This window comes from Heliconius melpomene, chromosome 17 (assembly GCF_056956725.1).
Source record: "Heliconius melpomene rosina isolate 202511_hmr_F chromosome 17, ASM5695672v1, whole genome shotgun sequence".
Lineage (NCBI taxonomy): Eukaryota > Metazoa > Arthropoda > Insecta > Lepidoptera > Nymphalidae > Heliconius > Heliconius melpomene.
Window position 1 is genome coordinate 12,511,058 of NC_140405.1, and position 25,278 is coordinate 12,536,335.

Sequence of the window (25,278 nt, forward strand, 5' to 3'; positions counted from 1 at the left end):
TTCATGGCAACTGGGCACGGACCATCAGGCTCCCCTATTTATATGCCCATGACAATGGATTTCGCCACCAACAACCCCTAAATATGAAAAGAACGGATAATTGAGAATATCTAGATGAGTAGTTACTTAATTAGGTTCTCTTTTCCTATAAGATATAGGAAATGATTGAATTTATTAAATTTGTTGAATGAATGAGTTTATTAAATTTGTTTTAGGCTAAATGTAAAAACATAAGTTACTTTAGTAATAATGGTTATGTTGCATGATATAAAAGGAGTGTCTTAACTCTAGGTATCCCTCTGCCTACCAGGCTGTGTGCGAGATACAGCGCAAACTGGTACGCACACTGGTGATACTTGAAAAAAAAACTGTACATGTCTAAAGAAATTATATTTTGTTCCATTACATTTCACAATATCGTCATATTTATTCCGATTTGTAGCAATGAAAGTTACCACAACAAATTAATAAAAATAAAAATGTAAAGTTTATATAGACAGTAAACTTTTGTATAGTTCAACTTCAAGTCTGGTACAAATACAAAACTAGTTTTAGTCGTATCGATTCAAAATAATAAGACAGTAAGACTATCACGCCATCTTTGTAATTTGATATGCTTAACTTTTAATCTAATAGATGACGTTGCTTGTCATTTTAAGTTTATTTTTAAAAGAAATAAATTTGCAAAAGCATATTAAATTTCCCACTTATATTAAATAAGATAAATATTTATAAAATAAATATAAGTCAAAATATTTTATTATTAGTTTAGACAAAATTAACACACAAATTAAACAAAAAAAGCGCTAATATTCAAATATAAAACGCGCCACCTGTCCAACGCGTCGGTAAAATCGCTTACACAGCGTCGGTAAAGCAGCACCCCCCCGCATCGCATCGCCCCGCCCGACGCCAGTACGATCGAGCGAAACGTGCCGTGAGTACATATCGCCAAACTTACAATGCGCGACGCTACGCGGCTGTCATGAGACAAACACCTATAAATTAACAAATAATCAGTTAAATAATGTAAAAGGATTAAATAAACAAGTTAAATACCGCTACGGCGGCACTGTGCTCTCGATAGTTGAAGCCGGCCGGCGACGCGACGCTCTCGAACTCGATGTCAGTGGCAAGTGACAGTGTAGTGTATTTAAATAGTTAAATGTTTAAACGTGCAATGGTCGTATGAGGAAGAAAGGCAACCGGAACATTGTAAGTGAAGAGCGGCCGTTATTTAGATATGCAAGGTGGCCCGCCCTGCCCGGAGGTTTTATTGTGGGGCTGATCGAACCTCGGAGAAGGAGGTACGGTCTGTCCCTCGGTTTTAACCATTTACCATTTTTTTATATCTGAACAGGTCTCTTACCCGTTTTTTATTTGTAGCCTTTTATTTTGACGCAATGTTTACTAAACGATGATAGCTTATAGGTTATGAGGCTTTGTTTCAAAACAAACTTTTAAATTATCTATATATCTAATAAATGATATACTAATGTTTGTAATGAATGTTATAAATAAAGTTGTTGTACGGTCAGGTAAACGAAAAAAGTCGTACATAAGTTTTAGCTAACACGAAACCAGTTTGGACGGTCGGCTGTGTGTATGTACCTACATAATAAAACAGTTATTGTATATCGTATGGCGCAATTGTGTTATAAACAAAATGTTAAATGAATAACCTAAAGTAGTTAAGTATTTATTAAAGAAAACAGGTTCACGAAACATCCCGCTCATAGCAGAAGAGGCAGAAGGAACCTAGTGTTAAGACACTCCGTCACTTTCCGTCTAATTTTCAAGAATTGCGTGTTAAATTGGGGAACTCAACATAGCTCTTCTTCTACTAGAGCGAGATTTTTTTAATTTAGTATCCAGCACATAGCAGGGTAAGGCGGAACTCAACGCCGCATTTGTTCGTTGCCAGAGCGATGAAATAAAAATATTAAATATTCCACTCGAGAGAAAATAAGTTGAATATAATAGTTTTTTCTAAGTAACATTTTTATATAGCAGCACGCTACATCCCGCTTGGCAGAGTAGGCAAAGGGAATCTAGTGCTAAAACACTCCATTATCCTAATACTCCAGAAAGCGCTTGACTGATAAGCGTAACTCAACGCCGCCATTTCGTTTACCCGAGCAAGAGAAAATGACTCGAACTTTCAACCATAATGCTTGTAGCCGAAAGCTTTCTCACTATGCCACAACAACCTCAGCTATTTTAACATGTAGGTACATATATTATATTTTATTTAACCGCAACGATAAAGTTGTACTTATTAAAATTAAAAATACATTTTATAAAAGAGACAATCTAAACGATGTACTGAAGAAAACAAAGTGTTTCAAATATTGTATGACACATGCCACATTCTCGAGTATGGAAGGTGACTCTGACGGCAGGTACAGCACGGACCACGAGTCGTGGCCGCCCTCAAGTTAGATTTTCTGAACATTTGTGCTAGTTAGATTTTCATCATCAATCACGCTGTTTCCCGCATATAACGTGGTAAGCAAAGGGAAGCTAGTGTTAAAACACTCCGTTCCCCATATCTAAAGACGTTTTAAAAAATCCAGTCCACAAAAAAAAATGTATTTACCTACATGTATATATATTATCTAAATATATAAATACATAAATATAAACTTGGACTTCCTTGATATTGAAAAGTCAAGTTAAGCGTTGAGTTCCACAACTCAACAATTGAGCGGAACTAATAGTCTCGAACTTGAACGGAAAATGAGGAACGGAGTGTCGTAACACTAGACTGCCTTTGACTGCCTCTGCTACATGCGATATACAGCGTGAAACTCTATAAATTAACTTTTTAATTATCATCAGTCCAGTTACTTATCACGTATGGTGATGTTGTTGACTGTATCCCTCACATAAAGGGTAGGCAGAAGGAATCTTGGAACCAAATGTCAAGACACTCCGTTCTCATTAATAGATTTCCGATCCCCACTTTCCCCAGAACTCTAGAGGCTTTGCCTATGGAGTGGCGGAACTCTACGTCGCAATTTGCCTCGTTACCAGAGCAAAGAAATGAAAATATTAAATATCTCATTTCCTCGAGTGCAAATCGAACCCACAACCTGTCACGCTTACAAACGCACGCATGCTTGTGCTCCACGACTAGCCTCCTAATACCTGTAAATTACAAACAAGTTGTTTTACTAACTAAACAATAATACACTTAAAGTAAAAAGAATAATTAAACATTTTTTACCTGAATATGGTTTTGTGGAGGCTGTATAGCCAGGGTTATTTATAAGTATATACTTACCTTTTTTTTTTTTAATTTACTCATCTCTGGCGTATAAAACAGTAGGAAAAGGAACTTCATCCCAAGAAATTTATATTTGTATACCTTTACAATTATAATAAAAGCTAAAAAACTACTTCTAATTAAGAAAAAAAACATTTCTGTCATATTGCATCATATTAATCCTTTCGATATAACCGACTGTACTGTCGTTCACTTAAAATGTGTCATGCCATCATAAAGGGAGTAATTATTAGCATTTGACCACGCGGGCGCAGCCACAGGTTAAAGCTAGTAATAAATTACGAAAAAGTGACATCCCTATGCCTTGTTTCTTGACGCAAGGTCGTACAAGCAACCTATGACTAATATATTAATTATTTTATCAATTGGGGCTGTCGCGTAGCAGGGGCACAAACGTGCGACTGTAAACGCAACGTTTGTGGGTTCGATTCCCACTGGCAGCATTCATATTATAAAATCTTATGACAACCCTAGATGAGACCTAATTGTCTTCAATATGTAATTGTATATTTCCTGTATTAAACTAGATGATGTTCTCACAATATGTCTGACCCCATTAGTAGGTAATATGACGCCTAGGTATTACTTAGTTTTTAACTCCACGCTGTGTTCCGCCTATAGCAGGATTTGCAGAGGGAACCTAGTGTTAAGACACTCTGTTCCCCACGCACCGCCCAATTTTCGAGTTGTCAGTATTCAACATCGCGCGTTGTCTTGTTACGGAACGTTGTCTTATTTAAGGAGAAATATAAAGAAAGCTTAACTAGAGTGAAGAAATGTTTTTTTTTGCTTCACACACATAGCAAGGTAGGTAGAGGGAACCTAGGTACCTAGTGTAAACAGTTCCCGCCGAATTCTCAAGGCATTGCGTACTTAGTGGCGGAACGGCGCATTAAATATGTCACTCTCCCAAGTGGGAATCGAACCCATAACCGTTGCATTTACAGTTGCTCTTTCGTGTCTCAGCGCCACGACGGCTTCTATTCCACATGAAAATAATTAAATCCCACAAATGGGAATCGAACTCACAACCATCGCCACACTTACTTCCCCGAACGTACCATAAAGAACCGATTATCTTCAAAAGCAGTTAAATATTTCTTCAAATAAAGTAGAACTCGTAGTGTAACTCGGTACGTGGCGCGAAACATTAAAAATACTAAACTTTGAGACATTTCCATAGTTCACGGTCTAACACGCGACTTCTCTATTTTGTCTATATATCTATATATCTAGTTTAGGTTTAGAACCGAAACTTAACTCCGCGTTTTCTTTTTATTTTTTCAATATATTTTTTAAAAATATGTCAATGGATGAGGAAACACTACTTACAGACTTAATTAATTTTATCTTCTATAATATTTCGATAAAGTGCAAGTACGTCATTGTTGCACCAAATGCAAGATCTGGTAAGCATCTTCAAATCAGATATCAACACTGTGTTTTGTGCTGCCAAACTGGGGAATTGGCAATAATTTACACCCTTGGATTAAAAAGCAAAAAAAATAAGAATACATCTCTACTTTTCAATCACAGTTCAATATTTAAGTCTAAAAAGGTACAAAAAATTAAATACTTTTACTCGTATATAGGACCGTTTACATAATTTTAAAGATTTTAACAAAAAAAATATCAACCAACTAGATACCTAGTTTATTGTCAGTTCGGATACCAAAAACTCTGATTCCGATCGGGGCTCCAGAAACGTCCCGGAAATGATAAATCTGGATCTGGCAATCCTGGTTACATTTTATATGCCTACACAGCCTATGCCCTTTAGATGAGATCCTTCACGACGGACTTTACAACACAGAAAGAATTTTACTGTAAGTCCTGAGATCCTGAGCCCTGGGTACGTTCAGCCCAACAAATTCTTCTGCTTTATAATATTAGTGTTTTTAGTAACAACAGTACATTAGTTACATCATCTGTATCAAACATTGAAATTTCGGAGAAGTGGGGTCGATGACCCCAGATACTTTGGCGGCTCTAATTAATTTTTAAAGTAAAAAACTTGAAACTAATTATTTATATCTTCTAATAATAAAATTGTAACTAATCGCTGTCTGTACATGGAAGATACATAAGATTCTTTTATTGGGAGCATTCATGAAGAAAAGTGTCATGTGTGTGTCTTGTGTTTTAAAACTAGGTTCGCAGGTTTAATAGGCGGCTATTATGCTATGTGCGGGATACAGCGTGAAATTAAAAGAAAAGAAAAAAAAACAAGACTGATAGTTTTGTATAATCATTTCCAAAATATTTGTTCTCATTTTTATTTTACTTATTAGTTATACAAATAATTTTAGATAAATACTTTTTTTTAACTCTCATATATATTACTATGTTACGTCTTTGCCTTATTGAAGGGCATATTAAACTCGCACTTTTTTTTATTTAAATGACTTTGACATTTAAACTTTTCGATTTTGTTATACTCGATATTTTGTATTACCTACTACCAAGTTAAATTAGTTCATTTTCTTATGTTCTTAATGTTAGTTAAGACATTATTTTCTCTGTATCAACACTAGTTTTTCTCTGTTAAACGCGGGAGAGATAAAATATTTTATAAAAGCCGAGACTAATGCAATGTGGAAGATGCACATATGTTACCGGCAATCTGTATAATTTCAGTATTCTATACAATATCTCGGCCGTCCAGGCAATGTCCTAGGGAGACTTTCTGATCCACCGGCAATGTTTATAATAAATAGATCCTTGTCCATATTCCTGTATTCAAGCTCCAGAACGGAGTGCCTTTACACTAGGTTACGTCTGCCCACCCTGGCATACGCGGTATGCAGGTTCTAATACTGTATAGGTTCATTATACTTACCTACCAGTGTCTGATAGAACGCTGTTATTCTATTTCTATACGTTGCACAACATGGCCTAGGTAGGTACGTGAAATTTTCTCGGCATAGATTAATGAATATACAGAAGTCTTGTTGTTATAATACATTTTTTTTATTTTTTTTTATTTGTTTGATTGAAAATAGCAATTGAGAGAGCCATGACGAACGGAGTGTCTTAACACTAGGTTCGCTCTGCATGCCCTGCTATATGCGCGATCGTGTGAAATACGTGTACATGTGATATATCAATATGTATAAATAACACTTACGCTATAGATTTTTATTTATAAGATCACCCCTAGTTATGTTATTAGTAATACTAGTTAATATTATACCTAAAAAACCTATAAAGAAATGGCTCAAACATAACATAACAGAGAACAATAAAAAACAACCTTTAGTAAAAAAAAAATATTTGCTTGATTTTATAATCCTATTAGAATATTTTTCGTTTTTATTAAAATTTATGTTAAACTAATCTTCGCCTGTAACTTTGTTTTCGTGGCCTTCGTTCGGGACATCCTCTCTTACTGTTCCCCTATACTCCTTAACCTAAACGCTAATCTTTTATTATGTAAGTCCAGTAGTTTTGTATTTTTTGTGCTAGTGATCATCTAAATATAGATCCAAAATATGTTTATGTGTAATAGTATTTTAGCACGTTCTTTCTCACATAGCAAAGTAATCATAAGGGGCCTAATTAACCTGTTAAGTCGTTTATTTCGCCACTTTTCGCTCAATTTAGTGTGCTGAATGGCGAAATTCTTTGCCGATTTTTGTCTACTTGAGCAAAAAAATATTATTATTTTAATATAATCAGGGCAATGAATGGGAATTGAATCCACAACCGCCGTGTCCACAGTCAAACGTCCCACTGCTTCGCGACGGCCTCATATAATAGTAATACATATACAATGTAAATTGAATAAAATCAAATTAGGTACTTATTCTTTGTATTATTTATTTTTCGTGTTGTTTTCATTTATAATTCTGTAGATAACTATTGAACTCGGTGTCAGACACAATATACCTTCGATAAAAACGATAGACAATTTTATTAACTTTATTTAGTACTAGGTAGATGGAGCTAGTTTATTTAGTACTAGTAGATGTTAAGATCACGATATTACGTACTATAGCACAGGTTACTGCTCCAAATGTAGGTACATTGTAAATTAATTAATTTCCCCGAGTGGAATACAAACCTACAACCACATACCGTGCAGGCATTTTCTGGCAACGATCAAGGTAATTGAATATCTCAACCTGCAACCCTTATTTTTTTTTATATCAATTAGCGATGACGCTCCCGCCGTTCATTAGAGATGACTGACAGTTGACAAATGATATGACAGTTACTCCGATCGTTAAGATTTGGTATACGTTATCGTTATCAGTGTCGGTTTGTCCTTAATAGGCGGTCACGAGGGTGTCCTTGATTAAGCCTAACTTCTATACTAGCGTGACGCCATCATGGCGCAGTTTAGATATTACTGATTGTATTCGTTGATTGCTAGTTCTATTCCCACCCTTGAACAATATTTCGGTCAATAACATGTTTTGTGTTATGTGTTATGTCCAAACTCTCACACATCTGACTGTGAAGACGACGGTTGTGGATTGAAGGGGAATGATTTATTGTCATTTGCTCGTTCTGGTCACAAGACAAAGTGTGGCGCTAAGTTCTGTCACTTGACATGCAATGTCTCTAAAATGGGGAACGAAATACCACGGCATCTCCCTCAAATCAAACTTTGTTTCTTATTTAGTAAAAACTTTATAGTAAGAATGACCTCTAATAAATATGTGTGTTTTAACCTCTGTTTATAGTCTACTCTGTAAAGTCTGCGAGAGCGTAGTTGCGTGTAGTATTGCCAATATATAATTTATATACTAACATGACGCCACACTGGCGCAGTTGGTACTTGTTTGACAGTAAAAACAACGGTTGTGGGTTTGATTTTTTTGTTAATATAAAGTCATTGAGTTCCGCTGTTCATCAGTTTAAGGTTAGGTTCCCTCTACCTAACCTGCTGTGTGCGGGATACAGCGTGAAACTAAAAAGGATGTAACTTGCGTGGTTGAGGCTGTCATGGCGTTACAAAGCGCGTCGTTGAGTTTCTCTGGAAGACATGGTTTTAAGGCAAGTCTAGTCCCTTCGCTTACCTAGCTATATACGCAACGAAGTACAGCGTGACATAAAAATATGATTATATAAAACGGAGAAGAAAATTATATATAATAGATGTGTAGATCTGTACGTTTCATTTTAAAAACGGAAAAGAAAAAAGAAAGCTTAAGTCAAACTTAGAAGCGCCAATTAGCATGTAATAGACCTTAAACCAGTACCTACACTAATCGATTTCAGTTCACTATCAGTTAAACGCTAATTGACGTCTCTGAGTGCGAGTAGGAATTAAAATGTTAAGCGCCAAAGATAATTGATGTTGATACTGTATTTAATTGGCACTGTTCAATATGGCGGAGGTCACGCGTTCAGTCACGTGGTCGTCGTCGTCATGTTTATATTTAAAAGGGTTAAGAATGCTAATAACAAGGAATTAATTTTTAAAACGGTGGTGAAACAGTGACAACAATTTTTCAATTTTAAAACATTATGTTTTGAAACAGGATTAGTTCTACCCACGCTGTTATATGCGGTATACAATAAAATAAAATAAAAAAATATGTCACTGAATTTAATGATAAATTTATTATTAAAAATTCTACTTATTTTTTTTGGTTCAATTAGTAGTAGGTTATCAAGTTTTTAATAATAAAATTTAAATTATTATTTTAAATATTCTGTTGTTTTCTTTTAATTTTCTTGAATAAATGTTAAGAGACCTGTTACAGATAGACGAAAGCTTTTATTTGTTTATGTTATTAAAACGTGATTAAATGTTTATGATTGATTCTATCAAAGGTTGCAGATTCGATTCACGTTCAAAATCCGTTTAAAATATAAGATTCTTTATTGCACTAAATTAACACAATACAACATACATTAAGAAAAGACATACACAACGGTGGACTTATCTCTAGAAGAGATCTCTTCCAGTCAACCCGTGGAAGTGGATAAGTTGCAAAGTAGCGGGAAAGACAAGATAGTGCAGGGAAATTGAGAAAGACAAAAACAAAATAAATAATAAATTAAAACTAATAGTAATAATAAATATAAAAAAATAAATAATTAGGCATGACATACACATAAATAAACATAAATATAGTTATATAAAATAAATAATATATTATAACATCTAAATACAAATACATATATACTATATAATAAATACATATTCTTTATAACATAGATATATATGTATATATAAAAAGGAACAAAAAGAAAATTAAGCTTCACTATATAAGATGAGGAAAGATTATATAAGTAACCACTATATTAAAAAAAAAAATATTGGAAACATTTCTGATAAATAATGTTTAGTATTGTGATGGCTATAGGTTTCGGACTTATTTTAATTTAAAATAAAAAAAAAAATGGTTTTCTCGGTTTTGTCTAAAACTTTTGCCGCGTCTAAACAGTTTTATCGCTACGTCCACAAATCAATACATAAAAATGTGTAAAAACAAAAACTAAATATACAAAACAATTCCAATCCCAGATGTCGGTGGGCCTACAAAGGCGCGTGCCCGCGTTGGACGAGGCGGGGGGCGGCGTGCCGGCCGCGTGGAAGTCCAGCGAGCCCCCGTTCCCATCGTTCGCCCCCCCAGCAGGCTCCCCAGCGGGCCCAGCCTTCGCAGCCTCGCCAGCACCTTCAACTCCAGGCCCAGGACCTGGCTTCGCTGGCCCGTACGCCGCGGCCGGCCCGTTCGGCAGCCCCTCAGCCAGGCCAGGCTCGGGGGGTGGCTTCCCCCCTGGCCCTCAACAGGGTCACTTCCCCGGGCCAGGGTTCGCGCCTCCCGGATCTCCGTTCCACCCACACCCGCCACATCCGCCGATGCCGCCGCATCCACACATGATGGCGCCGCTGCCGCCACCTGTTGACAGGTTAGTTGCGTTTGATTTTGTTTTTTAGATAAGGGTTTTGGTGTTAAACTCAATATGTATTTTGTTGTCAGTTGTATTTAAATTATTGAAGGGAACTACTTTTAGTTGGTTGGATTTTAAATACTTATTCTCATAAGTTGAGAGCAGAGCGTTCGGCTTACGACCCGTGGCCCCTGAAACTTACAGGTGTAAGCTTCAGGTGGTCTGTTTACAATGTTTCATACATTGCACTCACCTTCACTGATCGAGCCCAATATGGCTAATCAAATAGAATGTAAATAAATATCACCTGTTATACAATTTAGTTTCTTAAACGTGTTGCCATAGCAAGAGAATAGAAATACCTACTCATTATTTTACACAATTTATTTTTATTTAATAATAATCCGTCTCCCACTTTCCGCCGAATTCAGGCCCTGTTACCAGAGTGAAAATATTTAAATATATATTTTATTTCCACTAATGGGAGTCGAACCCATAACCTCTCGCGTTTACAATCGCACGCTTGTGCCCCTCCATCGCGACTCGTCTCGAGTCAATTCTCAGTTTTGCAATGTCTTTAAATTAATGGTGATTTGACGGAATACAGCATAAAGCTAAATGAAAATGTTAAAAAACATTGGACTTGAACTTACTACCACCAAGGTTAGATGTGTGGGGACACTGGATCACAAGGGTATTATTTAAGAATTGCCGTTTTAAATTTGAATTGAGTTATATGTTAACTTTCTTTTTCGTTAGTGGGAATTGAACCCACAGTAATCGCGTTAACAATGAGCCGCTGCGCCTCGATGGGCTTTCGTTTTATAATTCTTTTTATAACGTCACTTAGTATTTTATGCTATGGATTGAAGAATCTAGAGTCTTTATATTCTGTTTCTTCAGTTTTCGCCTACTCTGGCGGAACTCAACGCTGCTCTTTGTCTTTCAAGACATGAGAGCGTACTGGTTATTCACGCAGAAGTCATTCTGTGATTTTAAACTATCTAGAAGTACTTTCAATATACCCTTGTATAGAATTACGCAGTCTTCTGTTGTTAACAACCGTTAGATCGATAGCTAGGTACGATTGCTTTACGTGCCATCTAAAGCCCAAAATTCCATTGCACACCCATCCACTTCTGTGTGAAGTCAGTGTTGATTAACCAAATCAAACACCTCAATAACCGTATAAAAACATCTAATCATGATTTTTTTGTTTAACGCTGTATCTCGCATATAGTAGGGTAGGTAGGAGAACCTAATAATAAGACATTCAGTTCCCCACGCATTGGCCAATATTCGAGATATACCGTGTTAATAGGCGAAACTCAACGACGCGATTTGTCTTATTGCCAGAGCGAGGAAATTGAATATGTAGCGGTAAGAGCAGCAGCGAGAATATAACTAACCTGTCTAGAACGATTATCCATTAATATCTAAAACGTACTTCGAAGGTGGCATTAGTAGAATCATTTCGAATTTGGTGTTGGTAGAGAGAGGTGCTCGGGCAGTGGAGGTGAAAGTATGCATTTAAAGGGCCCTTTAAATCTACGCGTTGGGTCTCAAGCCCCAGGAACTGTTCTGAACTCTTCATCCTGCGACGCAAGGGACACCGGGCACGACGAATCCTTGGAATGCTAAGTACTTTTGTGTGTAGTCAACACCGTGCGGCTAGTACCTAGTACCTGTCTAACGTATATTCATAATAACTAACGTTATGATATTGTAATTTTGATGTAAGTTACTTAATAATCTATTTTTTAACATTTAAAATGATATCCGTGGCAAATATTAAAAAAACTACTTTATAAAATTCACATGAATCTTTACTAAAATTAAACAAACTCAAATCAAAATAAGCAATGCTAGACATGATCTTATGACCTTCGCGTGTTCGAGACGAAACAAGTGAAACGTCATTTGTCAATATCCCTTCACCAATTTTCGGTATATCGACAGACAAACGTACACACAATTATTTATGTACGAAAAGGAGACGAAGTTATCAAGTGACTATATTTTTTTTTATATATGAGAAGGCACTGTGTACTCTATTACCATTTACTTAGTGGATCGTACTTGATGGTGGAAACTAACGCCGCGTTATGTCTATCTGTAAAAGAAACTTCTTGGCATACAATAGATTCACCGTGTTGTAGGGCAAGGGCTTCTATGATATGAGAACTCCGTGTTGAGCGGCTAAACGCTGCGTTTTGTCTTGTTACCAGAGCGAGGAGATGAGAATAGTTCATTGCCTCGAGTGTCAGACAGCCGCTGTACCACTTCTATGAAATAATAAAGTTATATTCTTCAAAAATTAACCTGGAATATTATTGTTATTAAAGCCGAAATAAAAACACAGAACAACCCTAGCCCTCTTACCGTTGTAAATGTTATTGGTGTTGATAGACCTTGCGCTTAGTGGTGGGATTAACGAATAAGAGTCGTAATTCGTGTGGATTGTAGATTCAAAGCCTTTAGATTTTTTTAGTAAGACCTATAGATTAATGGAATTCATTCAAATGAGTTCGCCTACCCAAAACATTATATACATATTTTGGCGGATACATATCTGTTTTCTCCACTTTCTCCTAAATGTAGATAGGTGTCATAATATAACGATTTTTTTTTTTACATTTTTTTATCCCGCACTTAGCCAATATTAAAACATTTCTTTTCCTCACTTTCCGCCTGAATTCCGGAAGCATTACGTGTTGACTTGGAACTTAACGCCGCCGCCGCGAGGAAATGAAAATAATAAATACTTAATTTCTTCCAGTGGGAATCGAATTCACAACCTGTCACGTTTAGTTGCACGCTTTTGCCCCTGCGCCACGACCGGCTTCAACTGGGGCTAGTTTTGTAAATCATATTATCATATAGTTATTAAAAATATTTAATCCATATACGGTCCTAACCTCATTCAGTGACTCCATTTTGACACAAAATAAAGTATTTTAAGAAAAAAAAATAGCTAAAGCACGACGACGGTAACGCGAATTATCCGTTTTGCATCTGTGTGCGTCTTTCTGTGCCTGTGTGCGAGCTATAAACTCTGCGCTTGTGTGAGTGCAAATAAATGTAGGTGAATGTATATATGTACGTATGTATGCTGGACTGTTGTGTAGAGAAGTGTTTGTTGTATTTTTTTTGTGGTAGTGCTATTGTGTAATGACTTGGTAGTGTACTATGCCTAATATTTATATGTTTTTTTTTTAATGTAATTTTTTTTGAATAATTAAAATTTATATTTTTTTCTATTATTTATGTTTACATATATTTTTTAGTATAATTGTCCTGCAGACAAATTTTGTTAAGTAACAATTCATATTTTATTTACTTTCTATAAAAGCTGTAAACCCTAACAAGATTAATCAAACATTAATCAAAATTACAGTTTGTCATTATTATCCCACCTCGAAATCCAAAAAATAGAGATAAATAAGACTAAAACAGGTGCACTTTACCATTGGAAGCGACAGTACGCCCACCCCAACCTACCTAGCGACTACGTTCACACCGTCCAGTACATTTAGACCCCCTACCGATCCATAACCTCCGAATATCTATGCACCGGGGGGGAACTGTACAAGGTTCAAATTAAACTGGCCATTCTATATAAGCAAAGACTATAGAGACGCGAGCTCGACTCGACTGGAGTGTCGTCTGCCCGAGCTCTGATCGAAATCATTTGAAATATGTAATGGTTTTGACGTTTTCTTGACGTTTTTGGTTTTTTTTCTTTTTTTGATTTGGATACAGAAAACCAAAAACCCCTCCAAATTTTTGGTTTACTGTTATGTTTTGGCTAGGCTAAATTTGTATTTTTGGTCTGTGTGTAGACAAAATATTTATATATGTGGAAATAATTTGTATAATCATTTTAGAGGCTCATTAACAAATGACATTAAAGGCAGCGTTAATTTTTTTCCTGCATAGTCTGAGGTATCTAGTGTTAACACACTCCGCTCCCTATGCACCGTCGATCCCGTTGGCTATTTACTTTATGGATTTTGCATAATTCTGTGGAAAGTGAAAAACGGAACTGTCTTAATGGAAGGAGTATCTTAAAACTAGGATCCCAGGTTCCCTCTGCCTACTCTGCTATGGGCAGAATACAACGTAAAAAAACTAGAACTAAAATTACTCATATATGGATGAAACTGAGCGGTACATAACAAAAGTTAAGTGAAAGCAAGACGACCTAACGGTGTATAAGTTTTTTGTTGCCGTACTAACGTATAAAAATGTTGGGCTATCTCGTCGCGTCTAAGTAAAAATATGTAAGGAATTCTTGGTGTTTTGTTTGGTCGAGACATTATGTGTTGTTTGGTGGAACTAAGCGCCGTGTTAGGTCTCGTTACCAGAGCATCAGTAGATTATATTAAGTTGCTTATTTAAGTGTACAATTTTCTTTCTGTATTTTAACGAAACATTGTGTGGCGTTGACTTGCGCTGACACAAGCAGTGTCAGTTCATTTTTATAGTACCAGTACCTACATATTGATAATCAGTATAGAGATATTTTCCATACGAATAAATAGTCTCTCTAAATTCCCTTCTTCACTTTCCACGGAATATCTCGAAAATCATCTATCCCTCACACAAATAATTTTAACCAATGGTACCTGAGATTAGCGCGTTCACCAAAGTCCTCAGCTTTGTAATATCATTAAAGATGATTTTAAGTATGTAAGTACATAAGTGATAAGTTACAATACACTTGTCCTTATATTGTTCCCAATTCACCCTTCAGGAAGCCTCAAACGACCGCCTTGCTCTCTATTGAGGGTCGATCTTACATCCGGACAAAGCCGGGTGAGCCTGTAATTATTATAATATACTAGTTAAAAGTAGCAACAACGGCGTCTTATATGTGTATTTTTAGGGTTCCGTACCCAGAAGGAGTTTTTATAAGATCACTTTGTTGTCCGTCCGTCTGTCTGTCTAGAGCCTTTATATCCAGAAACTTGGAGACATCGAAAAATACCTTGAAAAAATAGTATTTCTCCATTTACTTAATAAAGAGAAATAATAACTTACATCGCAAAAAACGCGTATTTCGACAATTAATAGGGTGCTTCCGGTTGACTTAAAATTATTAAATTAGGCAGCTAGCATCTACAGGGAATACTAGTTGAGAAAAAAATCTGAAACTATACATTTGTGGTCAAAGCCAAAAAATAATAGCCTTAAAAGGGGGGCAAATTTTCGTATTAAAGCCCCTAGGTCAAGTGAGGTGTCAGATGAAAGGGCTCTGGCTTAGCTAGTTGGGCTTGAATTTCAGAAAAAGCTCAGCCTCCAATTTTTGTACGGAACCCTCGGTGGACGAGCTCGACTCGCGCTTGTCCGGTATTTGTTTTATTCAGTTTAAAATTTTATTCCACTGTGAACGCAACGCGAGAAAATAATATATATTTCCTCGATCTGGTGTTGAGACAAAGCGCGGCGTTGAGTTCCGTCACTCAACACGCGGCGTCTTAACACTAGGTTCCCCGGTTACTTAACCTAATGTTAATTTACCTCGTTTCCCAAGCGCACTCCAGTTTATGAGAGATTGTGTTGAATTGTTGCGAGTGGCGAAACTATTTGTGTTGTCACTGGAGCAAGGAAATTTAAGTAATTAATTCTCTCGAATGGAAACTGAATTCATCGGCCGCATTTACAGTCGGACACTGTGCCACTGCGCCATTCACACAATATTTCGAAAATTGTTCGCTTCGTGTGGAGGGAACCCTAGGTTCACTCTGCCTACCCTGCTATGGGATACACCGTGAAGCTGTATTTGATCCCACGCATATAGCAAAGTAGACAATATTTTTTATATTCGAATAACACTAAAATGTTATATAAAAAAAACATACAGTCGAATTGATAACCTTCTTTTCTTACAGAAGTCGGTTAATAATGTTCTCGTGGTTGCATTGCGTAAATCATCATCATCATCATCAGATCACGTTCTTAGGACACCCATTAAAATATAATATAAAGGAATTTTGTGTAATATAACGCATTTGGCAAATTCTATCATCGTCTACTGAACTGGCGGTTTGGGGTTCGATTTTTTTATGCGCTGGGTATATTTCAAGGTACAAGTCGATACCGATATAACATATTGGCTATCGATATAACACACAGACTACAATTTATGTAAACATTTTATATATTTAGGCTATAATATAACAATAACTTGAAGCCGGCGAAGCCGCATTTGTGTCGCTAGTTATATCTAAAGGTTAAAATACGTTCCGTAACCTATATTTAGCGTGAGGGTCGCGGGGGTGGCCGCCCCAGTGCTCGCGGTACCCCACACTATAGGGGTATGGCGGGTCCATGGAATTTACAGATTTTCTTAGTGAATTCTAGGGTTTTAAATGTTTATTTTTAAGAATATAATTATGACAAATCTATCTATTTACGTTATTAAGCTGGAGACTTTAGTTTAACGGCCTAATCTCAGGACTGGTTCGAACTGTAACATTATTTGTGTTGTATAACATATTTAATGATTTTTAAGGTTAAGATCAATTATATCCTTAATTTTGAAAATCTTTATTATTTCTTGTATATCCAATCACACGAACTGATAATTACTCATAAAAATACTTTTTGCTTTAGATAGTTGACTTATGGAGGAGTATGAAGGACTATATAACGTACCATATATAACGTATTTGGTGCAGCATTGACGTATTTGCACTTTTTGAAATATTGCAGGAGACGAAAACCATTTTTTTAAATAGTCTTTTCGTATACATTGAGATATGTATTTAACTTTTTATGTCAATAGTTTCGATGCCACTTAATTATTACCATTAGATCAAGCAGACGAAGCCGCAGATTAAATATATAATATTAAATATCAGAATGACACTTTAAAAATGATAGCTTCACGCTGTGTTCAGCACATAGTAGGGTAGACAGAGGGAACCTGGGAATTTAGTGTTAGGACACTCCGTCAAGTTAATCAAAAATTACCATGACAAGTACGAATCCTGCATTGATCTAAGCTTCACATTGTATCCCTCTAATAGCAGTGTAAGTAAAAAAAAACCTGGTGTCATGTTACTCCGTTCCCCACTTTCCTTTTTGATAATTGGCGGAATTTAACGCCGTGCTATGTCTTGACAGGGCACGGAATTACAAATGATTACGATGCATGTGTAGGTAGGTACGCTTACATATATGTAAATAAGCCTATATATAGATTTTGTTTTACATACGCTAAACGTATGGAAAAGATTTCTTGATTTTTCTCTGATACACAAAAAGTTCAAATAAGCATACCTTACAATGTCTCTGAAATTGTTCGGAAAGCGAGGAACGGAGTGTCCTAATACTGGATACACCGTGACCTGACCCTAGGCGTCTAGGGTCCTTCTACATACCTACTTCTGTAAACATTATACCTATACATACTTTAGATTCCAATTTTTTTTCTGTGAATGAAATTGAATCCATATCCACGCGGATATCTCAATAATGAACTATTTCACCGGCTTCTTATATGTGTATCTTTTATACAGAGTGTTTTTGGTAAAATCTCTTTTGTTTTAATAATATTAGGCTTTTATAGAGTAGTTCAAAAATTATGGTTTCATTTAAAGTGGTGATGACAAAAACACTTTGTATACAGAGGAATCGAACCCACGACCATCGCGTTAATGGTCAGACGCTGTTGTGCGCTACGAAGCTGATTTGTTTGTTTGGTTGATGGCATCTATCTCAGAAATCAAACGATCAATTCACGATTCTTAGTTATTTTTATATAACCGAAGCCGCGATACAAAATATATGTTACATTTTTAAATTTTAAGCGTATTTTTTTTTCTAAAACTCAAATCGTATTCCGTACCACCGCGCCGCTCCCCCTTTTATAATAATTATTGCGTCCCTCTCGCACACCCGCCGAAACTGTATCGCCGTCTCGAGATGGATGCAAATGAAAAATCAATGGCACCACTTGTCTCTTTGCCGGTCTTGACGGATTAAATTATTTTTTTGAGTATTTTTTTTTAGTTTGACTCTCCGATTTTGAATGGCGACGTTGTGGATTTGATTCCTTCTTAAGGGAACGAATTGTTTTCATTTTTTTTCGTCTTTCGTCAATTTAACACGCAAATGATTGGATATTTTAGCGATGCGTGGGAATCAGAGTGAACTTGAAAAAGGGGCGTATTATATAGATGTATGTTCTTGAATTGCATAATGCAATGTTTCTAATAAAAAACCTAATTATGTCTCTGAAAATATAAGATTTTTTTAAAGTCAAAAACTGTTGCGCCTATTTAATGTCTGACGCATTTACATGAAATGGTTGTAGGTTCAATTCCCAGCTCACCACATAAGATAAACTGAAGCGCTGGGTTTCGCTAACTGATAACAATGACACTCAAATGAGCTGAAAATAGAAAATGGTGCAAATGATTATTAAGTTAAATACCTGTCAACTGAATAAGACTCGTCCACATCCAAAAGTGCGTGGATATCTCAAAAACTACTGAACTGATTATCACTAAATTTAAAAAAGATCATGTCAATATGATTTTTAGAAGGCCAGTCGTGGCCCAGGAGCACAAGCGTGTGACTGTAAACACGACAATCGTGAGTTCGATTCCACTTTAGGGAATAATTAATATTTTCATTTCTTGGCTCTGGTGTCGAGTTGAGTTGAGTTCCGCCATTTATAACGCAATGCCTTAACTGAAGACTGTCTTAATACTAGGCTCCCTCCGCCTACCATGCTACATGCGGAGAAATTTCTGGGAAAACCATACTTATACTTACGAACTTTAGCACGTGTGCTCAGAATAAATAGATCATCATAGTCAAGATATCTCATTTGAAAAAAGGCGGTCTTCCTTTATTTAAGGCGGTTAATAAAATTAAATAACAACTATTACAATTTGACGTTTATAGTTCGTTGAATATCAACCTCTACAATATATCCGTTTCCCGCGCTTTTTTACAACTAGTTTTTTTTTATGTAAACCGCGCCGACAATAATTATTGGCAATGAACAACGTTTATGCGGTCAATCGTGAAATTTTATTAACTTTCTATAATTATAATTTGATTAAAAAAAATGTTTGGAATAAAATTGTGATTTTTTAATCTATATTATATTTTATTATTTGCACGTCTTTCCCTCGATTTTACAGACAGAACTCAGTGATAATTAATAAGATTTTAAATGAAACTCTTTAACCGGAAGTTGCGTAAAATTTCAATAAAGAATAATTTTCATTTCCTCGTTCTGGTAAAAGGACAAAGTGAAGCGTTGGGTTCCGCCACTCAACAAGCATTGTTTCGATATTTGGGCGATGCGTAAGGAATGGAGTGTCCTAACACTACGTTCTCTCTTCTTCCCTGCTGTTTGCGGGATAAAGGGTAAAATAAAAAAAAATGATTATTTATAAACATCTGTCACTTCCAAATCATCACATCACTTGTATTTGAACCTGTGACCTGATAATTATGTAACGTTTAAAAATACCTGGCCGCTGACAAACGTTGACGTTTTGGGAAAAAAAAGTTAAGTTTGAATTTTGGAATTCTGTTATGTCAATGTGTGTATGTTTTTATATATAATTGTTGCGTTCTATACACGCTGGCGTTGTATGTGCGTGTGTCATACTGCGATTGAATGGTTTTGTTACTTTAGAAGAAATGTCAGTTAAAATATTTTTTATCTTTTGTTATTTTTTTAGCTTCACACTATATTCCGTATATCGCAAGATACCCATAGGTATTCTAGTGTTAAGACACTCCGTTCTCTCGTTCACTGCACGTACTAGGTTCGAACGAAGAAAAAGGTCCAGCTGAGCTTTTTCTTCTTACCATGGGGAGAAAATGACAACAAATAATTTTCTCGAGTAAAACTCGAACCTACACCTGTCGCGCTTACACTCAGACGACATGGTTCTGCGACACGACAACTTCAATGCTTTTTTATTATATGTAATTTATTTGTTCTGAGCGTCGATTTTCTTAGCATTATTGTTGTATAGCCGTCGTGTTGACAGTTAGACCCTATGACGGCTTCGAATTAATAGGTTTATTATATTTATAACCTTGTTGAATTAGAAATTTTGTGTTAAAATTACCTTTTACGAACTATTTGATAGGCAAGGAGTATTTTTTTAGCTTCACATTGTATCTCGCACCGCAGCTAGGCAGACAGAATCTAGTGCCAGGACACTCCACTCAAAATCAAGGCATTACGTGGTGAATTGCGGAACTCATTGCCGCCTTACGACGTTGTGTCAGATTAATGAATTAACTAATAATATTTTTCTTTTTAGTTTCACGCTATATCCCTCATATGGCAGGGTAGGCAGAGGGCCGGATTAATCCCGTATATTTAGTACTATACGTTTTTTGAAATTATTAGTTATCTAATAACTTAACTAATATATGATTATTAATAATCTATATATATTTTTAATTTCTTACCTGTACAAAAAAAAACGTGAACTATTCAATCACTCTACGTCGCACACCACGACGTTTTATTGTCTTCACGCACACACACATAGATAACACGCCGCAAGTTGTGTGCGTGAGTTCAACGCTTGTTACTCAAAGAAGGTGATAGCTGAAATCTTCTATTATTATTTGTTTTGGCTTTTTTTTTTTGTGAAAGTGGGTTTTATAAAATTTAAATACTCCATTTTTAATTTAGCAGACTAAAAAAATAGAAAATTAGCTAAATGTTTTAGATTTTGTTTTGTTTTTTAGTTTTATGCTTTAGTAAATGGATACACACATTTAGAAATTTTGTTATTAGTCGAGTATTTTTTATATAGTTTTTTTAATAGTGAAAACAATTGCTTGGTCAAAATACCATATCATATTTAATGCTATTTAATTTTAAAATAAATTAGCGTTAAATATATTAAATTATAAATTAAATTTAATCAGCTTCGCGCTGTATCCTGTACACAGCAAGGTAGGCAGAGGGAACCCTAGTGTTAAGACACTCCGTTCCTCACTTTCCGCTGAATTTTGGAGGCTTTGCGTGTTGAGTGGCGGGTCTAAGTTCCGCGCTTTGCCTCGACGCGAGAGCGATATGGAAATTTAAATTGAAATAAATATTTCATTTCCTCGAGTCGCGATCGAACCCACAACCGTCGCGTTACAGCCCTGCTGCGTGCAGGATACAGCGTGAAGCTGATTTACTGACCATGAACAGATTTGGGCATGTAATTTTTTTTATGGTCTTAAAATTTCAGGGATGTGTATGACTGCTCAAGACTATTCTAAGGTGAGCACGGACCACCCGGCCTCCCCTACTTATATTGTGACACCATCATGGTACATTGGGGCAGTGCCTGAGGCTATGGTTTAGGATTTGATATCTTATTATATTATCGATTTATTTATTTTATTATAAAATAAAATATATGAAAGACAAAGGTAGCCCATCCAATAACATATCTATGATAAAGTTGCTTAATTGTTTCAAGAACATGTTGGGCCTAGTTGAAATATTTTCAATATACCTATTATAATTACAAGCGTCTTTTACAAATTATAACTAACGATGTGTTATCAGTTGTAACATAAAATAAATCGGGTTTTCCTTGTATTCATATGAATGCCTTATATTTTAAAATAATAATTGTACTCATAGACCAGTCGTGGCGTAGGGGCACAACCATGACACTGTAAACGCGTCAGGTAGTGGGTTCAATTCCCACTTGAGGAAATATTTAACATTTTCATTTCGTCACTTTGGTAACGAGGCAAAGCACGGCGTTCTGCCACGGCGGTGGAAAGTAGAAAGCAGAAGTGTCTTATTGAGACAGAGTGTCTTACTACACTATGTTCCCAGGTTCCTTCTGCTATGCCTACCCTGTGCGTAAAACTACAAAAAACTCAATTATATTATTTTTATTGTATATTGTATGCGGCTGCGCCTATGTGGTGAAATAAATAAAAATTGTGTGTGACACATGAGAGATTCTAAGTGCAAGAGAGGAGGAGCTTATATGGAAACGGTTACCGTGATGTTACGGAGGTAGCCTCCTATTCCTCGATATGGGGACTACTCAAGACAAATATATACTTTTTCCATTCGAACCACTGGTTCCTGAGATCAACGCATTGCACAAAATAAAGTTTTCAGCTTTAAAATATGAAATTTTTGAGGTGACGAACAGTGACCAGTCACTATACTTATTTTCTTTCAAATGGCGGTGACTGGACCGACGATACAATTTTCTTACATTAAATGAGAAAAAGCCCATGACAATGTTTATATTTGTATTAATCTAATAGTTAAAGTCATCTCAATATCGATTATATGACAAAAAGTAAATGTTATGATGATAGATGCGCTGAGGCCGCGTTATATTTATTATGCTTCAGTGTTTAATTAAAATAATATATAAGACATCGTCTGCAATTTTGTTTGCGTGGGTTTAAAGAAGTAAAATGGAAATTTCCGCTGTTTCAGCTTTCCGCTCTTAGTGTTCCTTTACAATCCCTTTTAATCCCCTACACTCCCTACCCTACCTGTGTGAAAAATTTCAACTTTTTAGGTCTAGTAGTTCCGTCTGGGCGAGGTCTGACAATTATCTAGTAGCGAGAGAGATATAAAGGTTTTTTTTAGTTTCACGCTATATCCCGCACATAGCATAGGGATACGAAAACCTAATGTTAGACACCTAGACGCTTTTCCCCGTTTCGACACTTCTGTACCCCGCTTTCCGGCGGATTGTGATGACATTGCGTATTCATTGGCGGAACTTAACGTCGCGCTTTGTCTGGTTACTACAGTGAAGAAATGTATAACAACAATTCATAAAATTGAAATAGGTAAAAATCGGGAAAACCTTTGTCGCGTTGAATTATTTTCAATATTCATTACCATTTAATATTCCAAATATTCATAATATTTTTTTATCAAAATTGTTTTTTTTAAATAGTATATCTTTGAAAACATAAACAAAAATTTTAAGTTTTTTTCTTTTTTCAATTTCAATTCAATCATTGCGTGTTAAGTGATAGAACTCTACGCCGTGCTACATCTGCCAGAATGCTTTGCACCAGGTAAAGTTGAAACAACATGTCAAGACTAATCTAAGCAACCCAAACTCAATTGTTTTATTAATAGGTATCTGAGGGTTTTTGGCACCTTCGGGCTCGATCATCCGAGTAGCTTGATGGCATCATAATATGGAATGGCCTCTTTATATAGGTATGATTGTCAAGTTTCAAGATTATGAAAATTTGGAAGTAGCTCGGCGTTGAGTTCCGCGACTCAATACACATCGCGAAAATACGATGGTATGTGCGAAACGGAATATTAATACGTTATAAGGTGCCTCTGCCGCTCTTGCTATGTGGGGGATACAGCGTGATGGTAAAAAAGAAGAGAATTAAGTCTAATTAACATGCCTTTATTTACTAAGAAACAGCTTTAGTTTATTATAATATTTAGAGTCAAATTGTTAAAGGAAAAAATGGATTAAAAATTCATTGTAATGTCATTCAATTTATTTCGCTCTTTCTTCTATTAGTTCTTTGATCTTCATCATCATTTTAGGCCTTTTTACTGTTTCTTTAATTAATAACAACATCTTATATGATGAGAAATGATACGAAGATCATCATATCAGCAATAATTCCAATAGAACTCAAACTTAAATATGGGATTAGGCAAAGTTTATTCAATTACTAGATCAATATCTCGAATACAGTTCTAGAGTATAAGTTTAATAAACCGGCCAGTTGTGGCTCAGGAGCACAGGCGTGCAACTGTAAATGTGATATTTTTTTGAGTTTAGGTTCGATTCCCACTCGAGGAAATTATATGTATAATATTTACATTTCCTCGCTCTGGTTTCGTTTTACCAGAGCGGGGATTTGAAAATAGCTCATTCCCATGAACGGAAATCGAACCTATGGCCGTCAAGTTTATAGTTTACGGTATTGCCCTACGGCGGCCTAAAAAACCCACGCACCGAAAAGTTTTTGAGACTTCTGTTAAATGATGTAGACTGTAGAGTTAAACCATGCAGTATTTTGTTACCAGCGCGAACAAATTAATATATATTTTTTTAATTTTCCAAAGTAGAAATTTAACCCATAACCGCTTACAGGCACATAATGCTCCACCGCGTTGGGCCTTAACGGCCTCAACAATAAAATATTTAATTTCAATAATTAATTAAATATTTTATTTTTATTATAAACTTTTTTATTTTTTTGAACCCACGATTGTAGTGAAGTTATCGATAATTGTAGGTATTGTTTATAACTAAAGTTTATAACTTTAAGTCAAACAGTAATTTTATTTTAAGTATAAAATAAAAATTTTTACTTGTCGCCATCTCAGTGTATCCCGAGCGTGTACTAATAATAATAGGTTGTGGTTGTGTGCGTTCGGTCTATCTACGTGTGCGTGTTTGATGCCTCGTTTAAGTGAACATTCAAGTAGAAAAAATATTTTTTGGACAATATACTAAATAACTTTTTTTAATTGTCGCCATCTTTATTTTGTATGTGACTGTTGTATGTAATGGGCGCTTTAATCTATTTTTTTTCTTTTTCTTTATTATTTACTATAATGTAAATTAATTTTACGACTATTGAATTGTAGTCAGTAATTTTTAAGAAATAATTTCGTTTTACGTGTAAAATAAAAAAAAATACTTGTCTCTATCTCAATGTATCTCAAGCGTGTGCTAGCAATAATAGGTGTTGGATGTGTGGGTTATGTTTGTCCCTGTGTGCGTTTTTTGATGCCTCGTTTGAAATTGGTGTTTGGAGAGTTGTGGGAGTTTTATGCTGTCCGTGGATGCGTTATTTTTTAAAATTATATTTTGAAGTGTGTATTTTTTGATCCTTGTTTAGGTTTTTTTCTGGAGAACCGATTTGCTGTCCTGGAAACTACAAGCGACGTTAACATTGACCATAAGCTAGACCAAGTGGTGGGAATTCTTCGTGATGAAGGGACAAAATTCTACCAGACGCAAAATTCTACTAAGAAATCCAAACTTTCGGGGGAATCTCTACGGCTAATGCAAAGGCGACGTGAAAATCCCAATGGCACTTCATCAAATTTGAATAAGCAAATATCTAAGCTGATAAGACGCGACCTCCGAAGCTCCAATACACGTTGTATAAAAGAA

At 35.7% G+C, this 25,278-nt stretch overlaps 1 protein-coding gene across 2 annotated transcripts in view; it reads left to right on the top strand.

Annotated features, from left to right (window-relative positions):
* Positions 1-900: 900 nt before the first annotated feature.
* Positions 901-25,278, top strand: part of LOC146530349 (LIM domain-binding protein 2-like) — a 39,627-nt gene continuing 15,249 nt past the window's right edge. Inside the window, exons 1-2 of one of the 2 annotated variants that reach the window (XM_085200898.1) lie at positions 901-1,307; positions 9,771-10,156. In XM_085200898.1, the coding sequence (XP_085057024.1) occupies positions 9,771-10,156 (386 nt within the window). In that variant the 5' untranslated portion in view covers positions 901-1,307. The remainder of the gene's footprint in view (positions 1,308-9,770; positions 10,157-25,278) is intronic. The other variant, XM_085200897.1, reaches the window with a different exon arrangement.